Source organism: Sarcophilus harrisii, chromosome 6 (genome assembly GCF_902635505.1).
Source record: "Sarcophilus harrisii chromosome 6, mSarHar1.11, whole genome shotgun sequence".
NCBI lineage: Eukaryota > Metazoa > Chordata > Mammalia > Dasyuromorphia > Dasyuridae > Sarcophilus > Sarcophilus harrisii.
In genome coordinates, this window is record NC_045431.1 from 158,214,165 (window position 1) to 158,233,769 (window position 19,605).

The 19,605-nt window shown below is 36.0% G+C and overlaps 1 protein-coding gene across 1 annotated transcript in view; it reads right to left on the reverse strand.

The window, feature by feature from the left end:
• Positions 1–1,405: 1,405 nt before the first annotated feature.
• The window catches only part of SCD5 (stearoyl-CoA desaturase 5), a 67,510-nt gene continuing 49,310 nt past the window's right edge, over positions 1,406–19,605 (reverse strand). Inside the window, exons 4-5 of the mRNA XM_031941331.1 lie at positions 10,082–10,314; positions 1,406–3,367 (exon numbers count right to left, since the gene is read on the reverse strand). Coding sequence (XP_031797191.1) covers positions 3,177–3,367; positions 10,082–10,314 — 424 coding nt within the window. The 3' untranslated portion in view covers positions 1,406–3,176. The remainder of the gene's footprint in view (positions 3,368–10,081; positions 10,315–19,605) is intronic.

A 19,605-nucleotide genomic window follows, 5' to 3' on the forward strand; every position in this document is an offset into this window, starting at 1 on the left:
ATATCCACCAGAATCATAGTCCACATGGATCTCATCCCACCAAGTCTCACTGACACCGAAAGAAATGATTATTTTCCCCTCTTAGAGACACCAATTATTGAATTGGAACCAGGATTTTTTTCAAAATTTTGTGGGTTACTTATTATAATATTCATTTTTCTCATTACTTATTAACCAATCAGAATTAATTCAATTAAAAAATAATTGAGATTGACTCAAAAACACCCACTCTTCTAAGGGCATATAAATGGAAGCCTTTCTCCATGAGGGGACTTTGGCACTTAAGGTTGCCACTGACCTCTTTTATTGATAAAATGATTAATTACCCAGAAAGTATGTTTCTCAAGCTTTTAAAATATCTTGAGATACATTTTATCTCCCTGTGTTTGAAAGTCTATTTTTTTCTTGCTTATAGCCTAAATTTTCAATGTATGTATTTAGAAATATTAGGCCATGAGTTTTATTCCTCTCTCTATTCTTGGATTTTGTTTACTGTTAACTCTTCAGAATCTCAACTGATATTCTTCTTCTTTTATTGTAGTCACTCTTCCGATATCTAAGCTTGAGGTTATGCTTTAAGAAAGGATTGCTTTAAATTTTTATATTGAGCTGAAGATTCTTCATTCTCTGCTCACCTTGGGTATCTATAAAGTAGTCATGTGAACCATGGCTATTTTATGTGAATAGCTTTCAGCTATTAAAGCTTAAAAATACACTAAAACTTTTGAGATACCCTGAATTTGAGTGTAAAAGGCCAATGAGAGTCTAGCCCTGTATGAACATTGGTTGGCAAAATCTTTGACATGGACTTCAAACCATGGGCAGGCTTTCTGTGACATGTCCCATCTGCATACCAGGTGTAGGCTGGTCTCTTAATTTGCTTAATCTGCTTAGTCTTAATTGAACATGCAGACAATATGCTCTACTATACTTTAGGTACCCTTAGAATTCAGAGGAGATTTATTCTTCAGATGGGTATCCAACTTGCCAGTGAGAGTGAAAATTGGAATAAGGACTCCCAAAGGATATGAGGGCTACATCACTATATAAATTTTAAAATTTTCATTTTTTTATATTTTTAAGTCAATAAGTAATCTAGACCTAGCATTAAGTTGGCCATATCTAACATTTTCTCAGTACAACTTTCCCTCTTGTCAATCTTTTTTTAATCTGAAGACTGTTTAATTAGATTTACAAGACTCCAAATAAGTATTCTTACCAACTTTTATTAGGGATATTCTATCCCTGGTGAGGAGTCTTGTTATCTCATTCTCAAATGTCACCTTCTTAGTCAGCTATTTACTTCCCAAATTAATTTTTCATTTCTGCATTCCTTGACTTCAGAAGGTAGTAATGAGGAAATTACAATTCATGTATTCAGTGTCTTGTCCAACAAAGCCCTTGCAATTTTTGGCAGTCATTTTAATCCAACACTCTATTATACAGATGAGAAACATTGGCCCCCAAAGATAAAGTGATTAGCTCAAAATCACACAGTTAGAGAGAGTTATGATTTGCATCTAAGTCCACTCCTTTATCTCAATCTGTCCATTGTTCTAAAGTAAACATGAAAACAAGGATAGTCTGAGTTATTTGTTTGATCTTTACTTTTCTCGAAATACTTGATCTTCACAAGAACTTTTAACATCTGGACAAATGCACAAACTAATTCATAAGCATTTATTGGAAATCACTCTGAAACTTACACACCATTAATGGACAAATGAACACGGTTAAATACCTTCTGCGTCAAGTACATTATAAGGACAATTTCATATTGAAATAATTTCTTTAAAAAATGTTAAATTTAAAATTCTATATCCTTCCTAAAAATAGTTGTTTTCCAAGTGCTCCAAATGCCAGCAATGTAAGGCTTTTCTCTTGTGCTTGCTAACATGTAACACAAAGGGCACTATGCTCCATTAATTCAACATGCTCCTTACCAGGCAACTTGTCACACATTTAAAAAAAAACCCAGAAGCTCATTAGGTAATCATCATTTAATATTTTGATGCTAACTTAATGAATGTTGCATGCACTTAAACATTAGTCGACACTGAATTCTAGATAAATGCCAGTTAATTATGATCTGATTGCCTGATGTGGAAAATTAATGGACTTACTTTGAGGGAGTAGGTGAAGTGCCCATGCACCAATGACTGTGATTGATTAGACGATAAACCAGCTCTGTCAACATTTAAATGAGGGCTTTATTTGGCACCAGGCATATTTGCACAAGACAGCTTTACAAATGACACTAGCAATGAGAATAGATAAAAGGCAGACTGGAGAAGTAGACCGAAAGCTCACCTACAAGCCAGGAAAGCTTTGATTTCAGTCTACCTTTGTCACATCATGGTTGTGTAACCCTGGTCACCTCTGAGTGCTCTGGGTGCCTTTCCAACGTTAGAAATTGCAGAAAGGTGCCAAACCACATTGATAGAGGGAATAGTTTCCTATACAAATAAAGACCATAACTATGAAGAGATGAAGTATTTAAATGAGCCACAATTTACAGGATTAGCTGGGTGTATCGCTTTAAACACAAAGTTTGCAGAGCAAAAAACAAAATTATCAAAGAAACTGAAGGAAATAAGCTTAGGAAAAGGGTAAAAAATTAATTAAGCCATTTTCCTTTTTCTCTTCTCTATTATTTTTAGCTAACTTTTATCTTTCTTAAAGAAAACAAAACAAACCCAGTCCCTGAATAAAATTTCTTCAAAAGCATACTTAACCCTCTGCCTTTTTTTGTTTTTTCACTCTGCCTACTGGATTTTTCATGTAATATATCTCAAAAACTACATTTGATTAGTCACTAATTTTTTTTAATGCTCATCATAACTTAGAAAGACTAATCAATTACTTCATCTAGTCAGGTTCAAGACCATAAAAAAGTTTGACTGTACATTTGACATATAACTACAAAGACTATTCCATATCCTACATCTTGGAACATTAACTAACATTAAATAACAGCTTTGCTGACTTTTCCTCTTACATTTCAATGAAGAGTTTAATTTGAGACATTAGACAAGTTGATTCTTAAAATAAATAATTCCCAAAACAAAACCACAACAGTTTTCCCCCCACCCCCAGAAAATGAACATCAAGACTACATTGCCCAAAGTAAAGAACCAATATGTAAATGGTATATATTCTGGATAAAGATCAAATGGTCAAGCGCTGCCATCTCCAGTCCTCTCTTTACGGGCTTGGATCATCTGCTTGGGAGCCCGTTTCAGCTCAGTGGCCAGCCCTAACCAGGACATGAAGTCAATAAACCATGTGGTCGGGTTGAATTTTAAGCCAAATTCACTGGCAGAATAGTCGAATGGGAAGGTGTGATGGTAATTATGGAAGCCTTCACCTAGAAAACAAAGAAAACAGGTAAGAAAATTAGCCAGCTTCTTTCCAGAATGCTGATGCAAAATAATCATTCTAATAACCATGACGTTTCTATAACGCTTCAGTTTTCATTCATCTGAGCCTCACATCAACCTTCTGAGGAGGGGTCTTGGTTCAGGATCAGTGGTAACAACATTATAGAGAAAAATAACTTTGAAAGACTTTAGAATTCTAATTAATGCAATGACAAGCCATGAGTCCAGAGGACTGAAGATAAATCTAACCATCCACTTTTCATCAGAAAAATCATGGACAGAGAATTCAAAATGGAACCTGTATTTTTGGACATGGCAATGAAATGTATTCTACTGAACTCTGAATACTTATTGAGAGAGTTTTATTTTGTTTTATTGTTCTTCAAATACGAGAAAGATGGGAGGAAGAGATAATAAATTAGTGCTTATAAAAGTAAATTTTAAAATAAAGTTGCAAAACTGTTTAGTAAGGATGCAGTAAAATTGTCCTCAAAAGTTAATTAGTACAGGGAACTCAGATCTGAGATGTTGACATAGCTTCCCAGTTATCTAAGGCATATAAAACCTAGGGCACCATGAGTAAGGGTTTCTTAGATTTGATTTTCCTGTTCATATATATATATATATATATATATATATATATGTGTGTGTGTGTGTGTGTGTGTATAAAAATATATATACACATGAACATGAAAATACATGTATATTTATAAATATTTATATACACATATAAAATATAAGTATATATGTGTTTCTATGTATATACACATATATAAATATGTGTATATGTGTGTGTATGTATATGTATAATCTCCCTTGATCTTCAAAACAGCCCAGTGAGATAACTGCTATTATTAACTCTGTTAGTTTAGAAAATTGAGGTCTAAAAAAATCACATGACTTCCAGAGGGTCACACAGCTACTAAGTGTATGAGGGAGGATCAAAATCCAGTTCCTCCTGATTCTAAATCCAACACTGTGTCTACCACACTGTTTCATATTCTTCAAGGAGGACAAAGAGAGAAGAAAAGATCCTAATACAACAAAATATTTTTGGGAGCATTTTTTATAACAAAATACTAGAAGGAAAATAGCTAATTAGGAAATGGCTAAAACTGGGGTAAAGAAGCATATTGGAATATTATTGTTCCATTATAAATGATGAATATGAAAAATTAAAGAAGCATGGGAAAACATGAACTGATAAAAAGTGAAAAACATAGTATGTCAATGATTACAACAATATAAACAAAGAGCCACAGAAAATATCAAAGTGTTATTATATTTTCTCATATTTTTCTTTTATATTGTAATAAAATATTTTATATTTATTCAGTTTTTTAAATTATTATATTTGTTCTAAAAAATACAAGAGAAAATGCACCTTTCTATTTGTAAAGAAGGTTGGGGCCTTACATCATGCTGTCAAAATTAGCTGTTTTTAAAATGTAGCAATTTAAAAAGAAAAGAGAAGAAGGAAGAAGAGGAAAACAAGAAGAGATAGAAGAGGAAAAGGAAAAAGGAAAGAAGGAAGATAATAGTAATGGTAGTGGTGGTGCTGGTGATTTCGATGATGATGATAATGATGATGATGAAGTTGTTGGCTCAGAGCAGCAACTAAAACCAATTACATCATATTTGGCAAACATTCTCCATTAAATCCATTCAGCAGGTCAATTTATTCTTTGATCTGGGAATGTATTTCTGAGCAAATTCCTACCCCAACAGGATAAAATATTCCACAAAATCAGACATTCTCATACTAAGTTTCCTTACTCCCAAAAAAATTTAAGTAAAGTTTCTCAAACCAAAACAATATCATCTTATAGGATATAGAATTCTAGGCTATCAGATATCAGTTGTCCCACTGACTGAGAACATTCAGAGTTCCTTTTTGAGGAAACTATTGACTTTGCTCTATAGATTGTTCTACAAGTAAGTAGATGGCCTTTCATCTGGGAAAGAATACATGTCAGTTTTCTAAACTTTCACAATATAATTAATCAGTTCTACCTTACAGATTTCTCTTTAAACCACGACACAAAGTATAGCCTTTCTAAAGTTTTCTTTAGAAAATTCAACCACAAATTGAATGTGGTCCAAAAATTGCCAAAGGTTCACTTGCAGTGTTTGAGATTTGTGAGAAACGGCTTCATGACTATGTTAAATATTCATTTTGCTCGGCTCTGACTGCAGAAAGCATTAAGTGCCTTTATGCGCTAAGCTTGAACTTAATACTGGAAATAGAAAACCAAAAGTGAGACCGGAACTTATATTCTAATGGCACAAACAGCACATATAAAAGAGTGGGTAGCCAAGGAAGGAAGTTTTTTCTCTTAGTAATTACTCATATTTGCCTCCTAGCTTTCCTGGCTTCCTTAAAGTCCCAGCTAAAAACATATCTTCGATAAGAAGTCTTTTCTGTTCCCTCCTAATCCTAGTGCCTTCCCTCTGTTGATTATTTCCAATTTACCTTTTGTAACTTGTTAATACATAGTTATTTTTACATGTTTTCTCTCTCCCGTAAGAAGACTATCCTTGATTTTCTTTGTGCCCTAAGTGCCTGGCAAGTAGATTCTTTATATAAATGTTTGTTAATTTACTGACCCTTTCCAGAAGTGATAGTGGTGCTGTTCTGATTGCTGTTCCAAGAGCAAAAGGTGAAAGGGGGGGGGGGGAAGGGTAGCATCAGGGCAGGGCAAGATGTCCAGGATGAGATGGATATGAAGATTTATCTGGGACAAGTTAGTTATAGTAGGTTAAGGTGAGTCATTCACCAATCAAGATTCACAAACTGAATGAATTAATTCCCCACAAGAAAACAATCTAACTATATCTTATTATGATTATTAATTATTGTTATTGGTGTTAAACCTCAAAGAAAAATATTTTTCATTGATTTATATTTATATCAAACACCCAGATTTTATAGAAAATCAATATAAGAAATGTCCATTAGAATAAAATATCTTCATTTTTTCCTAAACAGTGGTTGAAGAGACTCTACCATACTTCCCAAAATCCCATATCTAAGAACCCATCCAGAGCCAAGGGGGAGTTATAAACAGAAAAGAAAAGGGATGGAGTGGAGGGAAAGAAAAAAAAAAAAGCCTTTATCTCTTGATGAATTTGCATATTTTACATTATTACACAATGAGAGCTGTGTTCCTTCTTTGCCTTAGCTGCTTGGAAATAGAGCTAAATTTGGGACTCAATAGCAACAACTAATTCATTCCAGATGCCCAGTAAAATTTGCTTTTTCTACCCCTGTTAAGTGGGCTTGGTTCTATTTTTATTTTTATTTTGAATTGCCTTATTTTGTGTTGTATTTAATTTTGTAAGCTGCTTCCCGATCCCTTTTGGAAACAGTCATGATACAAATCCTAAATAAGGGCTTTATATACTAACAGTTCAGTGAATGAAACATACAATCTACATTATAGGTTTGGTCACCATATGTCCCAAATTCTGTTAGAAATGGAAATTTCAAGAAAAAAATGTCCATTTAAGGATGTTTTTAACAAGGGAATGTTTTTAATTAGGCTGTTTGTCTCAATTTGTCCACAGGTGGCACAGGTCAGAAAGACCTGAGTTTAAATCTGGACTTCTTACAGATACTAGCTGTGTGACCCTGGACAAGTCTGCCTTGGTTTCCATCTGCCTCAATTTCTTCAATTGTAAAATTTGGATCAAAATATCACTTAACTTCCATCTACTTCAGTTTTTTAATCTTTAAAATATGGATAATAATATCAGTTACTCCCCAGGATTGTGAGGAGGATCAAATGAGATAATATTTATAAAGCACCTAGTACTAATGACTTCTTATTTCCTTCCTTTCTTTTGATTTGGGAAATGCCATTACTGTGAACAGAAGAGGCTACAGTGATCAGGAGAGACTTCCCAGGGGAAATGAGACTTGAATGGGGCCTTGAGGGATACACAGAATTTTAAAAAGAAGAGAGGTTTCCAGGCAAAGGAACTTAGTTTTTAAATTTCCCAACTTGGTATGCATGTGATGCTATATATAATATTATATATATATATATATATATATGTGATGCTATATATAATATTATATATATATAAAACAGGAGAGAGGCAAGATGGGAGGGAGAAAGAGAGACAGAGAAAAGGAAAGCGATGAAAGACCTGCTTAGGAAGAGGCAGCTGCAGGGCAGAAGGAAAGTCTCAGTGGTTCTTAAGGTTTTGCAGCAAGGTCCAGATTGGCTGGAATACTGAGGGGAGATAAAGCTAGAGTACAAATGCATCTTTTTCAGTGTTGGTTCAGCTGATAAAATTTTATTTGCTTCTAATATTGAATCATTTGACAGTGTCCAGGATAAGAATCTGTGGCTGCCTTCCCAGCTTTGTCTAAAATGGCTTGCCTGGCCCATTGGTAGCAATTAATAGTTGAGGTTGGTGGTAAGGAGGATTTACCATTGGCCATTTCTTCAGTGGGGGCTAGGATGGAGGTAGAGCTGGTGAGCTGGGAAATGGGAGGCTGCTCCTTCTCTTGGGGATGTTCCCCCGGGGCATCCACACCAGGTCTGAGGGGAAGGGCCTTCTTCTGCTTTGCTTTGACTTGCCTATTTGCTTGTGTTGGTATTGATGTAGTGATGAAAGTGGGGTTAGATCTCCTCAGAAGCCAAGTGAAACAAATCTACATATCCTAGTTCAGGGGTCCTCAAACTTTTTAAATAGGGGACCAGTTCCCTGTCCCTCAGACTGTTGGAGGGCCAGACTAGAGTAAAAACAAAAACTGTGTTTTGTGGGCCTTTAAATAAAGAAACTTCATAGTCCTGGGTGAGGGGGATAAACGTCCTCAGCTGCCGCATCTGGCCCGCAGGGTGTAATTTGAGGACCCCTTTAAAGTTCTTCAAATACTTAGACAGCTGTCATATTTCTCATAAATCTTCTCAAACATCTGCTGGGAGTCTTCCTCCCATTTGTCAATGCTTTTGCAATTTTCAGATAAATGGCAGCAATCTTACCAAATTCTATCAGAAGCATGTGGACTGACAATGTTAGGATGAAGTTCCAGTAAAAAAAAAAGAAATGATAACAATTACAAAGAAGGCAATAGCACAACTAATGGCAATGGTTTTGTATCACACCTGTGTTCTATCCCATTGTTACTATGGGGGTTTGATCAAGGAAAGTTTCCCAATGAAATTGATAAGCTTACAAGAAGGAAAGCCTTTGTTTGAGACTTCTCAAAGTATTTTTCTCTGGAGAATGTGAAAATACCCAACTGCATAGCACTGAAGGGAGTCAGGACATCTCCTGACTAAGTACTCATGACTTAGGATGCCTCCAAAATGAAATGGTGGACTTATCCTCTTGTGAATGGATATAGAAAGGGAATATTCCTCCTCAAGTCCTTGCTACTCTCCTCAGAGGGGCAAGAATAGACCTATGTCCTTCGCTCTTTAGGAGCCATTAATGGCTACCTTAAAGCTATTTAACCATTCATGGCTGTCTCTGAAGGCAGAGGAAGCCTCAGGGGAGAGGTTTGGGCACCAGCCTTGAAGCTATGAAGAGGTTATTATCCAAGTGGTGAAAATTTCTGAATTCCAGAATCTTGGATAAAAGAGGATTGATATTTTCTTCATAGCATTGTCCCAGAATCCAGGCTTTGAAACAGAGCAGGGAGATTTCCGAAGTAGCGCTGGCTTTGGGGACAGTTTCTCAAACTGCCTCAGATTCTTCAGTTCTAGAGTCTAAGCTTCTATTACAGAAGGAGGAGTCCCTAAGTAATACCAGCTTTTTGTAGGAAAGAAGGGTGAGCTGGCTCTTGTAGCTAGAGAAACAGCAATGGACTACAAGTCAGCAAGGAATCTGTTCTTTGCCTTCCACTATTACCTTAAGTTGTTTGCTTAGTTAGGTTCCAATGGGAAGGCAGTTTCCATTTGGGGACAGTCTGAGTTCTGGCACCTTAAACCTACATATCTGTACTCACCATTATGGGGTAAAGTGAAACCCGTCAGAATGTTGGAGAGTATTTCCTGTCTAGTTACTCCAAGCTTGTTTCCCCTCAGAGGGAAGCTATAAAAAGCAGAACTAAACAGAAAAAGGGGACAATTGTGGGTTTTGCTTTATGGTTTTGTGTCCTTTATGTGTTTATGCATTATTTATAAGTTCCTATAAGTCCTTTTTATTTTCTCCATTTTCTATTGGCTGCCTTGTGCCTTAAATCTGTGTGGAATCTGGGGGACTTATTTTGTCCACATTTGTGGAGAGAAAAGCTTTCTTTCAAGATTTTTCCAAGAATAAGCTCTGAGTTGGGGCATAATAGCCAAAGAGAGATTATGATTTCTTGGGTTTAGATTAGACCTGGTCCATATGAGCCAAGAGTCTGTGGGACCTGGGCTTGCAAGCTACATTGTGATCCTTAACTCTTTGGGGTAGTAATTTGTGTGTTGATTAGTTCTTGATTTTTATTTTTTAAAAACTGCTTTTTCTCTGTACTATTTCTATAAAACTTATGAATCTTCTTTCTTCCCACCTCTCTCATTCAAAAATGTGATCTTTGTTTTTATAACTGTGGTTGCCAAGGCACTTTGTGAAGCAATTGGAGAAGATATCACCCACTTCTTCAGCCATTACTGATGACTCCTCAGGATGCTTATATGACCATCCACCACCCCAAACCAAGTCACAGCTCCCTTGCTTTACTGGTCCTTATACTCCCCACTCACCAATGGCACCCAAAGTGACAAATGGGTTCTCCCGGGGACTGATGTGCTTGTCAAAGGGCCGGTTGCCATACATGTGGGCAGCGCTGTTGACCAACCAGGTGACATTGAGGGAGATGGTGTAACGGAGGATGAAGGCCAGGAAGTAGGAATTCCATATACTCTCTCCCCAGACGTACCAGGGCACCAACGTGGGTACGGCAAAACACATGAGCAATACGGTGGTCTTATAGTACCTGAAAGACAAGATGGCAGAAAAGCTGTGAACAGAGTCTCACCATCAGTGGAAAGGGAAAAAAAAGAGCTAATTATTGGTAGGGGCTCTCCTTGCCCAAGAGATAGTCAACAGGCCAGCTCTTTCAGCACTTCCTGTAGCGGGAATAACTCCTGGTGTGTCCATTCTCTAGACAACATTCAAGAATCAGTCAACCAACATTTTCCCACCACTTCCCATACATGCCATATGTCACCATTTAAAAAGTGAAACAAAAAGGGATGTTTCCTGTCCATAAATAGCTTACATATTAAACTAATCGTGAATAATTTGCATAATAAATTATGCCCTAATATTTAATGAATATTTTACAGATGCCTTTACATCATCCTCATCTCGGCTAACATTTCCACAGTGATTTAAGGCTTGCGAAGCACTTTACATATATTGTCTCATTTGACTATCTCACAATGAGATGGGGACTATTATTATTCTCCTTTTACCCAGGATTATACAGTTAGTAAATGTCTGAGGAGAGGTAGAGGAAGGGAGGGAAGGGGAAAGAAGAAAGGACAGAGATAGAGGGAGACAGAGAAAAGAGACAGGATAGAGGCAAGATGGGAGGGAGAAAGACAGAGAAAAGAAAAGAAATGGAGACAGACAATAAGACAACAGGGGAATAGACAGAAACAGGAGAGAGGAAGAGACAGAGGAAAGTGAGGAGGAGAGAGAGAAAGAGGGGAGAAAGGAAAGGGAAGGAAGAGACCCAGACATGTATTCACATTATCACCTTAGATGTAGGAAGGCTTCCCTCGTTCCCAGCATGACTGTCTGCCGGTGCTCCCCGGGGGCTGGGGGCTCCTTTCTCTCCCTCTTCCCCCTGAAAGACCCCAGCCACCGGCTTCTGTTAATTACAATCACAGGTTCTCCTGGGCTGAGCTGCGGCAACGTAGCAGAGCTAAATTCACTTAAAAAACCCGAACATTTAGCTCACCACTCATGGGGTTTCCTTGCTTAATAACGTTCAGATCCAAAAAGTTCCAGTTAATCTTCGGAGCCATTCTCCCGAGCCCTCCACTCCCCGTGCCCTCCCCAGCGTTTACTTGGTCTTTCCTCATTTGCCAGCTGCTTTTTGGGGGGAACGAAGGGGATGTTTCTGTCTTTATATCTGATTGCTTCCTTGAACCAGAAGCCTTCCCTTAGTCACATCCGAGCCAGATGGGAATGGATCAAACTTTTCCCCAGGGACTGAAAGCATCATGGAGTTCCATTCCAGGTAGGGGATGGGAGGCTTTCGTTACAGAGGATCTCAGGAAGGAAGTTTGCTACTGACAGACTCTTATAATAAAGGTAGGAAAGGGGGGAGAAAATCACTGCCTATTTCATTCATCTTTTTATTCTATTCTAAGTTCATGTGTGTGCTATTTATACATACCACATATATATGTATATGTGTGTATATATACATATATATGCAAATATAGGACAGAGAAACAGGGAGATAAAGAGAGGGATAGTCAGAGAAGCATTGACGGAGACAGAGAAACAGAGGGAAACTAAAAAAAAAAAAAAAAGAGAGAAAGTGGGGGAAAGGAGGAATAGAGAAAGAGATTATATACACAAGTATGTAAATCTATATAGATATATTCTTTTTTTTTTTTTGCTGAGGCAATTGAGGTTAAGTGACTTGCCCAATGTCACACAGCCAGGAAGTGTTAAGTGTCTGAAGCCAGATTTGAACTCAGGTCCTCCTGACTTCAGGGCTGGTGCTCTATTCACGGCACCAACTAGCTGCCCCAATTTATGTCTTTATATGTATGTGTATATATTTATAAATATTGTCAGGAAGTTGCAAATTTCTAACCCTAAATGAAATATTTGCCTAAGATAAAAGACAAATTTCTTTTAAAATAAAAATATTTAATACTAGCCTAGAGAGCTCGAGGGCAGCTGAGTGGCGCAATGGATAGAGCACCTGGCCTGGAATCACAAAGATCTGAGTTCAAATTTAGGACAATTTTAGGACAATTCACTAAACTCCTACTTGTCTTAATTCCTCACCTATAAAACTAGGTGAAGAAGGACAAGGAAAGCACTCTACTATCTTTGCCAAGAAAACCCCAAGTTAGATATGTATGGGGTCACATAAAATATGTGACCATATAATAACAAATACTATATATTGCTGTGGGGCAGCACAGTGGATGGAGTGCCTGACCTGGAGTCAGGAAAACTCACCTTCTTGAGTTCAAATCCAACCTCAGATACTTATTGACTCTGTGACCCTGGGCAAGTCACTTCCTCCAGTATACCTCAGTTTCCTCATCTGTAAAATGAACTGGAGAAGGCAATGGCAAACCAGTCCAGTATTTTTGCCAAGAAAACCCAAAATGAGGTCACAAAGAGCCAGACATGACTGAAATGACTCAAAAACAACAAAGAGAGCTCTATCTAGCCTTTATTAGCTGGAGACAGTGGCTGATGGCCTCTAGCCATTGTTAAGTAGCTAAAAAATATGAAGAAAAGACTTTCTAGGCATTTCATTCTATCATGATGGAGCTGAGGTAGTAGGCAAGGAATCCTGAAGAGATGAAGTCTAGAAGCTGATGGAAAAGAGCTGGGGAAAGATTGATATATAAAACCAAAGGGGAAGAAGGGAAAAAAGGATGAAAGGAGCAGGGCTGGAGTGCGTATCCAGTGGGGGAAGAGCAGAGGTATTTTGCTACTGATGTGATGTAAGGCAGTGTCCAGGTGCAGATCCAGGGAGCAGCAGCATGATGACATGACCAGAAGACATCAGTCTCCCTGTAGTACTCTCCATGTTCATCCAGGTCACATAGTTCCCTCTGGGTGTGCTCCCTGCATTATTCCTATGTCTGTCCACTCTTCCTACTGATGGTACATTTATTTATGGGAGACTGCACTGCCAGTTATTTTTATTACTCAGATATTTCAGAGATACATTTCGTTTAATTACTTGTGTCTGGCTAACTAGTATAATAGGGGCTCATGAGTTATGGTTTTGAGTAAAGGTATAGTCATAAAATACTTTGAACCTGTAATATATTTTCTGGGTGTCCCACAAGAAGAGATGGAGTACCCCAAGTCCTAGATTCAGTTATTTTGTTTATTTCTTGGACTTTTTGTATGCTTTGTTTTGGACTAGTCAAAAAAAAGTTCCTTTGGCTTTATCCCTGCCATGGGAGATTGAGGGAGAAAATAGTGGTTTCTACTAAAGAGTGGACTCCAACAATTCCATTGAAATATTAACAAGAGAACACTGTAAACAGTAATAGCAATGTTGTTTTAAGAATGATTTTATTTTTTATAGTCAATGAATTGATTTGCTTTACCTTTACTTCTTTGTTAAAAGGTGTTGTTTTGTGATTATTATTGTTAGGGAAGAGCAACTGGAAGTGTAAAAAATTAATAATATATATTTTCCAAAAAGTAATTAAGAGGAGCTCATTCAAATGATTCCACTGGACCATGCTAATTCTGACATTCTATAATTGTTTAAATTTTCCTCTTCATCCCACTTTCACTATTTCTTTTGATTTTACAATTATCCTTGAAGTCTCCAGGTACAAAAATTTTGATTTTTGATTCTTTGATTTCTTTGATTTTTCCATTTCTATCAGTCTCACTTTTAACCAGCTGTGAGTCTTGTTGACTTGGCCTCTACATCTCTCACATCAAATTAAGAATGATTTTAAATATTTTGTCTATCATACATACTCAAATTAACTATAAAGTTTATATGAATAAAATACCATCTGCATCTAGAGGAAGAACTGATAAATAGAAGTATATATAGAATAATTATACATGTATATATGTATGTATATAAGTGTATATATGTATATACACATATATATGTATAAATACATACACACCTCTCTATCTAGATAACTATCTAGATATATTTGTGTCTAATGGTAGCCATCTTTGGGATGGGGAGGGGGAAGGAAACAAAAAAGGGGGAAAAAGAAATTTACATGACAATTTGTTATATATTCGAAAAGAATATCAAGTTGTACATAGTAGATTTGCAGTTTCATGTGCAATCATCTTTTAATTGTACTATTATATAAATGTTTGTTTTATTCCACAAATTAAAAAATAATTCCATAAATAAAAAGTTATTTTTTTAAAAAATCAAAGACTGAATAGGTCTAAAAACATAGGGCTTAACAGATTCCTAGCCAGTATAAATTATTTTTGGAGTTATGGGAAGGACTTTGAGTGACAAATTAAAGAATTTATATTTAATGTGGTGGGGGATGATCAGCCCCTGCAGGTTTTTGAGTAAGGCAAAGATATACTTCAAATCCATGCATTAGGAGCAAAGAAAAAAAAAAATGATAGTCTATCAAGCTATAACCTTTGCCAAGAAATAGCTTTGGATTTTTCTCCCTGTCCAAGTCACTTACTTCAAAGCCTAAATTTTCATATGTAATCATAACAAGCTTGTCAGATAGATAAAATGAGTCTTGATCGTGATATAATGTGATTTGTCAAAACATCCTCAGTGACTCAAGCAAAGCCCGTTATCCTTCCTGACATCTGTCTCTCTTATAAACCATCTCTTATCTGCCTTTCATTTGAAAGTGGAGAAAAACAATTACCCGGATGTCCTGTGTAGTCTAGAGACTTAGCGAAAGACGCTGAGATTTTTCTTTTGTGAAGATAAACAACAGATCATATCTTTCTTTCAAATTCCATTCAGCCAAAGATTGGGATTTCATGGCTGTAAAAGACACATTTGGCTTACCAGCTAGTGAGTGAGCCAAGATCTGGGCGAAAGAGCTGAGAAAACTATGCTATTTGTGTGACTATCATAACCATCAGTTCAAGGGAAAGGATTTCAAAGCTCTGATCAAAACAGTGACCTATTGTGAATCAAAAAGACTGATGATGAAGCTTACCTCTTGGCAGGAAGATGATGAACTAGACATTTTCAGATGTGGCTAATGTGCTTATTTATTTTGCTTGATGAAATTTATCTGTTACAAAGGAGGCTTCTATTTGGGGGAGTGGAAGAAGATTAAACAAATTTAATAAGAAAAGAGAATCAATTAAATATTTTAAATATATGAAAGTAAAACACAAGAAAATTTAGAGAGGGACAAAGGGCAATTTTGTGGCTAGTTTAAAATTTTTGATATATGCTTAAAACGTTAGCTAAAGTTCACCATTTAATTGACAAACTTCTTTTGTTCTTTGTATATTGAAATATTTATGTCCTGATAATGATTAAATTCATAAGAAAAATAAATAAAATGTTAAAGAAAGAACTTTCAAATTCTATGACACTGAGGGGGCTTTAGTTTCTTGATACCATTTTTCTAGAGACAGAGAAATTAAAAATGTAATAACATCATAATAATATAACTGTGAGGAGCTCCAGGCTCATAGTTAAGAAGAACTGAGTTCAGATATTTATTTCTGTATAACCCTGAGCAAGTCACCTAATCCCTGTTTACCTTGGTTTCCTCATTGGTAAAATGGGGGATAACAGGACCTACTTTCCAATGTTATTGTCAGTTTCAGATTGATATTTGTAAAGCACTTAGCACAGTACTATATAAATGTCAGCTATAAGTGTATTATTGTCTCCATTTTATAGAAGAGAAAACTGAGGCTCAAAATACTTTGGGGTTATTCAACTAATAATTGTCTGAGTCAGAACTCCAGGCTAGTTCTAATTCCAAAGTACTTTTTTTTCTATAACCTTGACTGTGGCTTAATCCTAACATTCTGCTTGGACCTCAGAGAAACTAATATTTACAAGCTTTCCCAATCTTTCCCTTGGTGTTGCCAAGGTGATACAGATGGTGGAGATTTATTCCTGCTGATCAAGATAGAAATCCCCCAGCATTGCCCTCCTCATTCTTTCAGTTCTTTTCCTAGACTGAGGGAAAAGAGGGACAGAGGTTACTGCCTAATCCATCTGCCCCTAAGAATACAAACCCGGGCAAAAGCACACAAGATTGGGGGAGCTGGTGTGGGATCCAGGGCAGGCAGGCGGTGTGGACTCACAGCCCACTGAAACCCTAATGGCTATACAGGGAACTGTGCTAGGGGATGGATAAGTGACCAAGAGAGAAGGGGCAAAATAGGTGTGCTCTCCGGGAAGCAAATTTGGTAAGCAGCTGTCTGGGAAATCAGGAGAGTAAAAGCCTCCCTAAAGAAAGAGAAGTGAGGAAATCAACAGCTAATGAACTTGAGAGACAGAGGGGGAGCTCCAAAGAGAGCAGTTCTTCTTTCTCTCCCTTCTTCAACTAAGGAGACTTGTGCTTGTATCCCAACCTCTTTTTCTTAAGAACTGGGTTGCTTTCTCTTGTTTTTGTTTTAAAGCCAGTTCTCTGGGATGAATATAGTAAATCATTGCCTTGTTATGATTTTATATTTCCTTTTCTCATTAATTCTTTCCCAAGATTGGCTTGAAAGAAAAACCAAAGAAGGAAGGAAAGAAGAAAGGGAGAGAGAGAAATGAAAGAAGGAAAGAAGGAAGGAAGGAAGGAAGGAAAGAAAGAAAGAAAAAAGAAAGAAAGAAAGAAAGAAAGAAAGAAAGAAAGAAAGAAAGAAAGAAAGAAAGAAAGAAAGAAAGAAGGAAGAAAGGAAGGAAAGAAGGAAAGAAGGAAGGAAGGGAAGGATGGTTAGAAGGAAGAAAACGAGGAAGCAAGGAAAAAACATTTATGTAGCATTTATATAGCATCTATTATGTGCCATAGCTATACATTTGGTAAATGTCCAAGTTAGGATAAGCACAGGTCTGTCCTGAATGCCAGTACAGTACATTTTCCATCAGAGAGGTGGTGGCTTATCATTTGGGAAGGAGGAAGAGATATTATTGATGTGATTGAAACAATACATAAAAAGAGCCAGGTTTCTACATATACGCCTTTTGACTTTAAATCTAAATTTCTTCCCTCTTTCCCAGTACTGACTTCAAGAATTATAGATATGCTCCAGCATGGCAGAGATAAAACAGATAAAATCTCAAATGAATCTCTTGTAATAAAAGTGATCTCTTGATTACTCAGTGGTGAAGCAAGGGTTCACTCATTTGTCAGTGATCCTTTGCCTTTTCTGGTCTTTATTTTGTTATTTCTTTTCTAATTAAAACCTTTGGTTGCTAGTAAACACAGAAAGGAAAAAGAGCTGAAGCTCAAATTCCTCCAAATTTCTGTATGCTGCAAGATTTTATCAGCTTTCTAATGTCTGAAACTTTGAAGTTTGTGGACTGAATTTTTTTTTAAGTTGTTAAATTTATCTTAAACTTAAGTACTAAATAAGAAAAGAAATAAAAACTTTCTCATGTACACAGCAGAACATAAAAAAGGATTCATCTAATAATATGATTTAATATTAGTTAAGGTCTGATATATTATTTATTAGTATTTAAATAATATTGTCAATAATTACATTATTTATTAATATCATTCCCCCTAGTTTCTTTGAAGTTCCTGACCTTTTGTTTATTCTAATGAACTTTTCTTTCTAACTCAATAAGATAATTAGTTAAGTAAAATTGTTTTTTTAAAAAAATTATATTGGCCTTATCTATCAACAAATCTTCAATTATTTAGATCTAACTTTATTTGTATAAAAATGTTTTGTGTTTATATTTATATATTTCCTGTGTCTGTGTTGGCAGATATACTCTCAGGTATTTTATACTATGTACTTATTTTAAATGGTCTAAAACAATACTGAATAATATGATTGGCACATAGTTTAGTTTCCCTATGTTTCTCTTTCGATTAGATCTATTTTGGCTTTAACTTTACCTGAAATTATGGTTACTACCCCTCCTTTTTTATATAATAAATTCTACTCCTGACCTTTATTTTATGTGTGTGTGTTTAATTTTTATAGCAGGTCCTGAAAGCAACATATTGTTGAATTCAAAATTTTTAATCTACTATCAGTTTCCATTTTATGGATAAATTCATCCCATTTATATTCTAAGCTATAATTATTTGTATATTTTCTTCCTTCCTATTTTTCTTCACTATTCTTCTCACCCTATTTCTAGCCCTCCTCATTTCTCTGCTTTTACCCCTCATAATATTCCTAACCTTCCTGAATCTTCTACTTTACTTCTACCTTGCCCTTCTATTCCTAAATCTACCCACCCTTCCAAGAATTTCTCCCTTATTCTCTCCCCCTACCCTATCCACATGACCTCTTATTTCTTTCTGAATTTGGAAGACTTTTGTTATTCTTTGTATGTATTGTATGTTATTCCTTCTTTAATCATTCCCTAGAGTAAGGTTTCAGTACTACCCATTCTTCTCTCTACTAACTTCTTCTCTCTCAATTTTCCCTTTTTTTCCCCCTCATTTGTATGAGATAATTGCTCATTTTATCTCTCTTTTCAGTTTTTTTTAAGAATCACCTCACCATCCTCAGCACAGCCTAAGCCTTTCTTTCAAACTGCCCAAATAAAAATGATAGTCATAAAAGAACTGATAATAGTTTCATATATAAAAAGTAAACAATTTGATTGTATTGAGTCTTATTATTATTATTATTTTTTTTTTTTTTTGCTGAGGCAATTGGGATTAAGTGACGTGCCCAGGGTTACACAGTCAGAAAGTGTTAAGTGTCTGAGGCCAGATTTGCTCCTGAGTTCAGGGCTGGTGCTCTATCTACTACGCCAACTAGCTGCCCCCTATTGAGTGTCTTAATGTTTACATTTCTCCTGGATATTAGATGTTGGATTTCCCCTTAAGTTCTGTTGTTTTGGTCACAAATACCTGAAAGTTTTTTGATTTGTTAAATATTTATTTTTTTCTGTCAGGATTATTATTACTTTTGCTGAATATGTTACCCTTGGTCTTAACCTCAGCTCTGCAAAATACAATATTCTAAGCCTTAGAGTTCATTAATAGTAAAAGCTGTTAGGTCTTATGTAATTCTTATTGGGACTCCATGATATTTCAATCGTTTTTTCCTTGTTACTTCCAATATTTTCTCCGTAACCTAGGAGCTTTGAAACTTGTTTATGAAGTTCCTCAAACTTTTCCTCTTGGAATCTCTTTTAAGTGGTAATCAGCAGATTTTTTTCTATTTCTACTTTGCCTTCTTGTCCTAGAACTTCAGGGCAATTTTCCTTTATAATTTCTTGCAATATTGTATCAATATTCTTTTTTGTCATAATTTGCAGGAAGTCCTACTATTCTTATATTATTTTTCCTGGATCTGTTCTCTGGATCAATTGTTTTTCTGATGAGATATTTTACTTTCTTTTCTACTTTTTCATTCTTTAGATTTTGTTTTATTGTTTCTTGAGTCTTAAAAT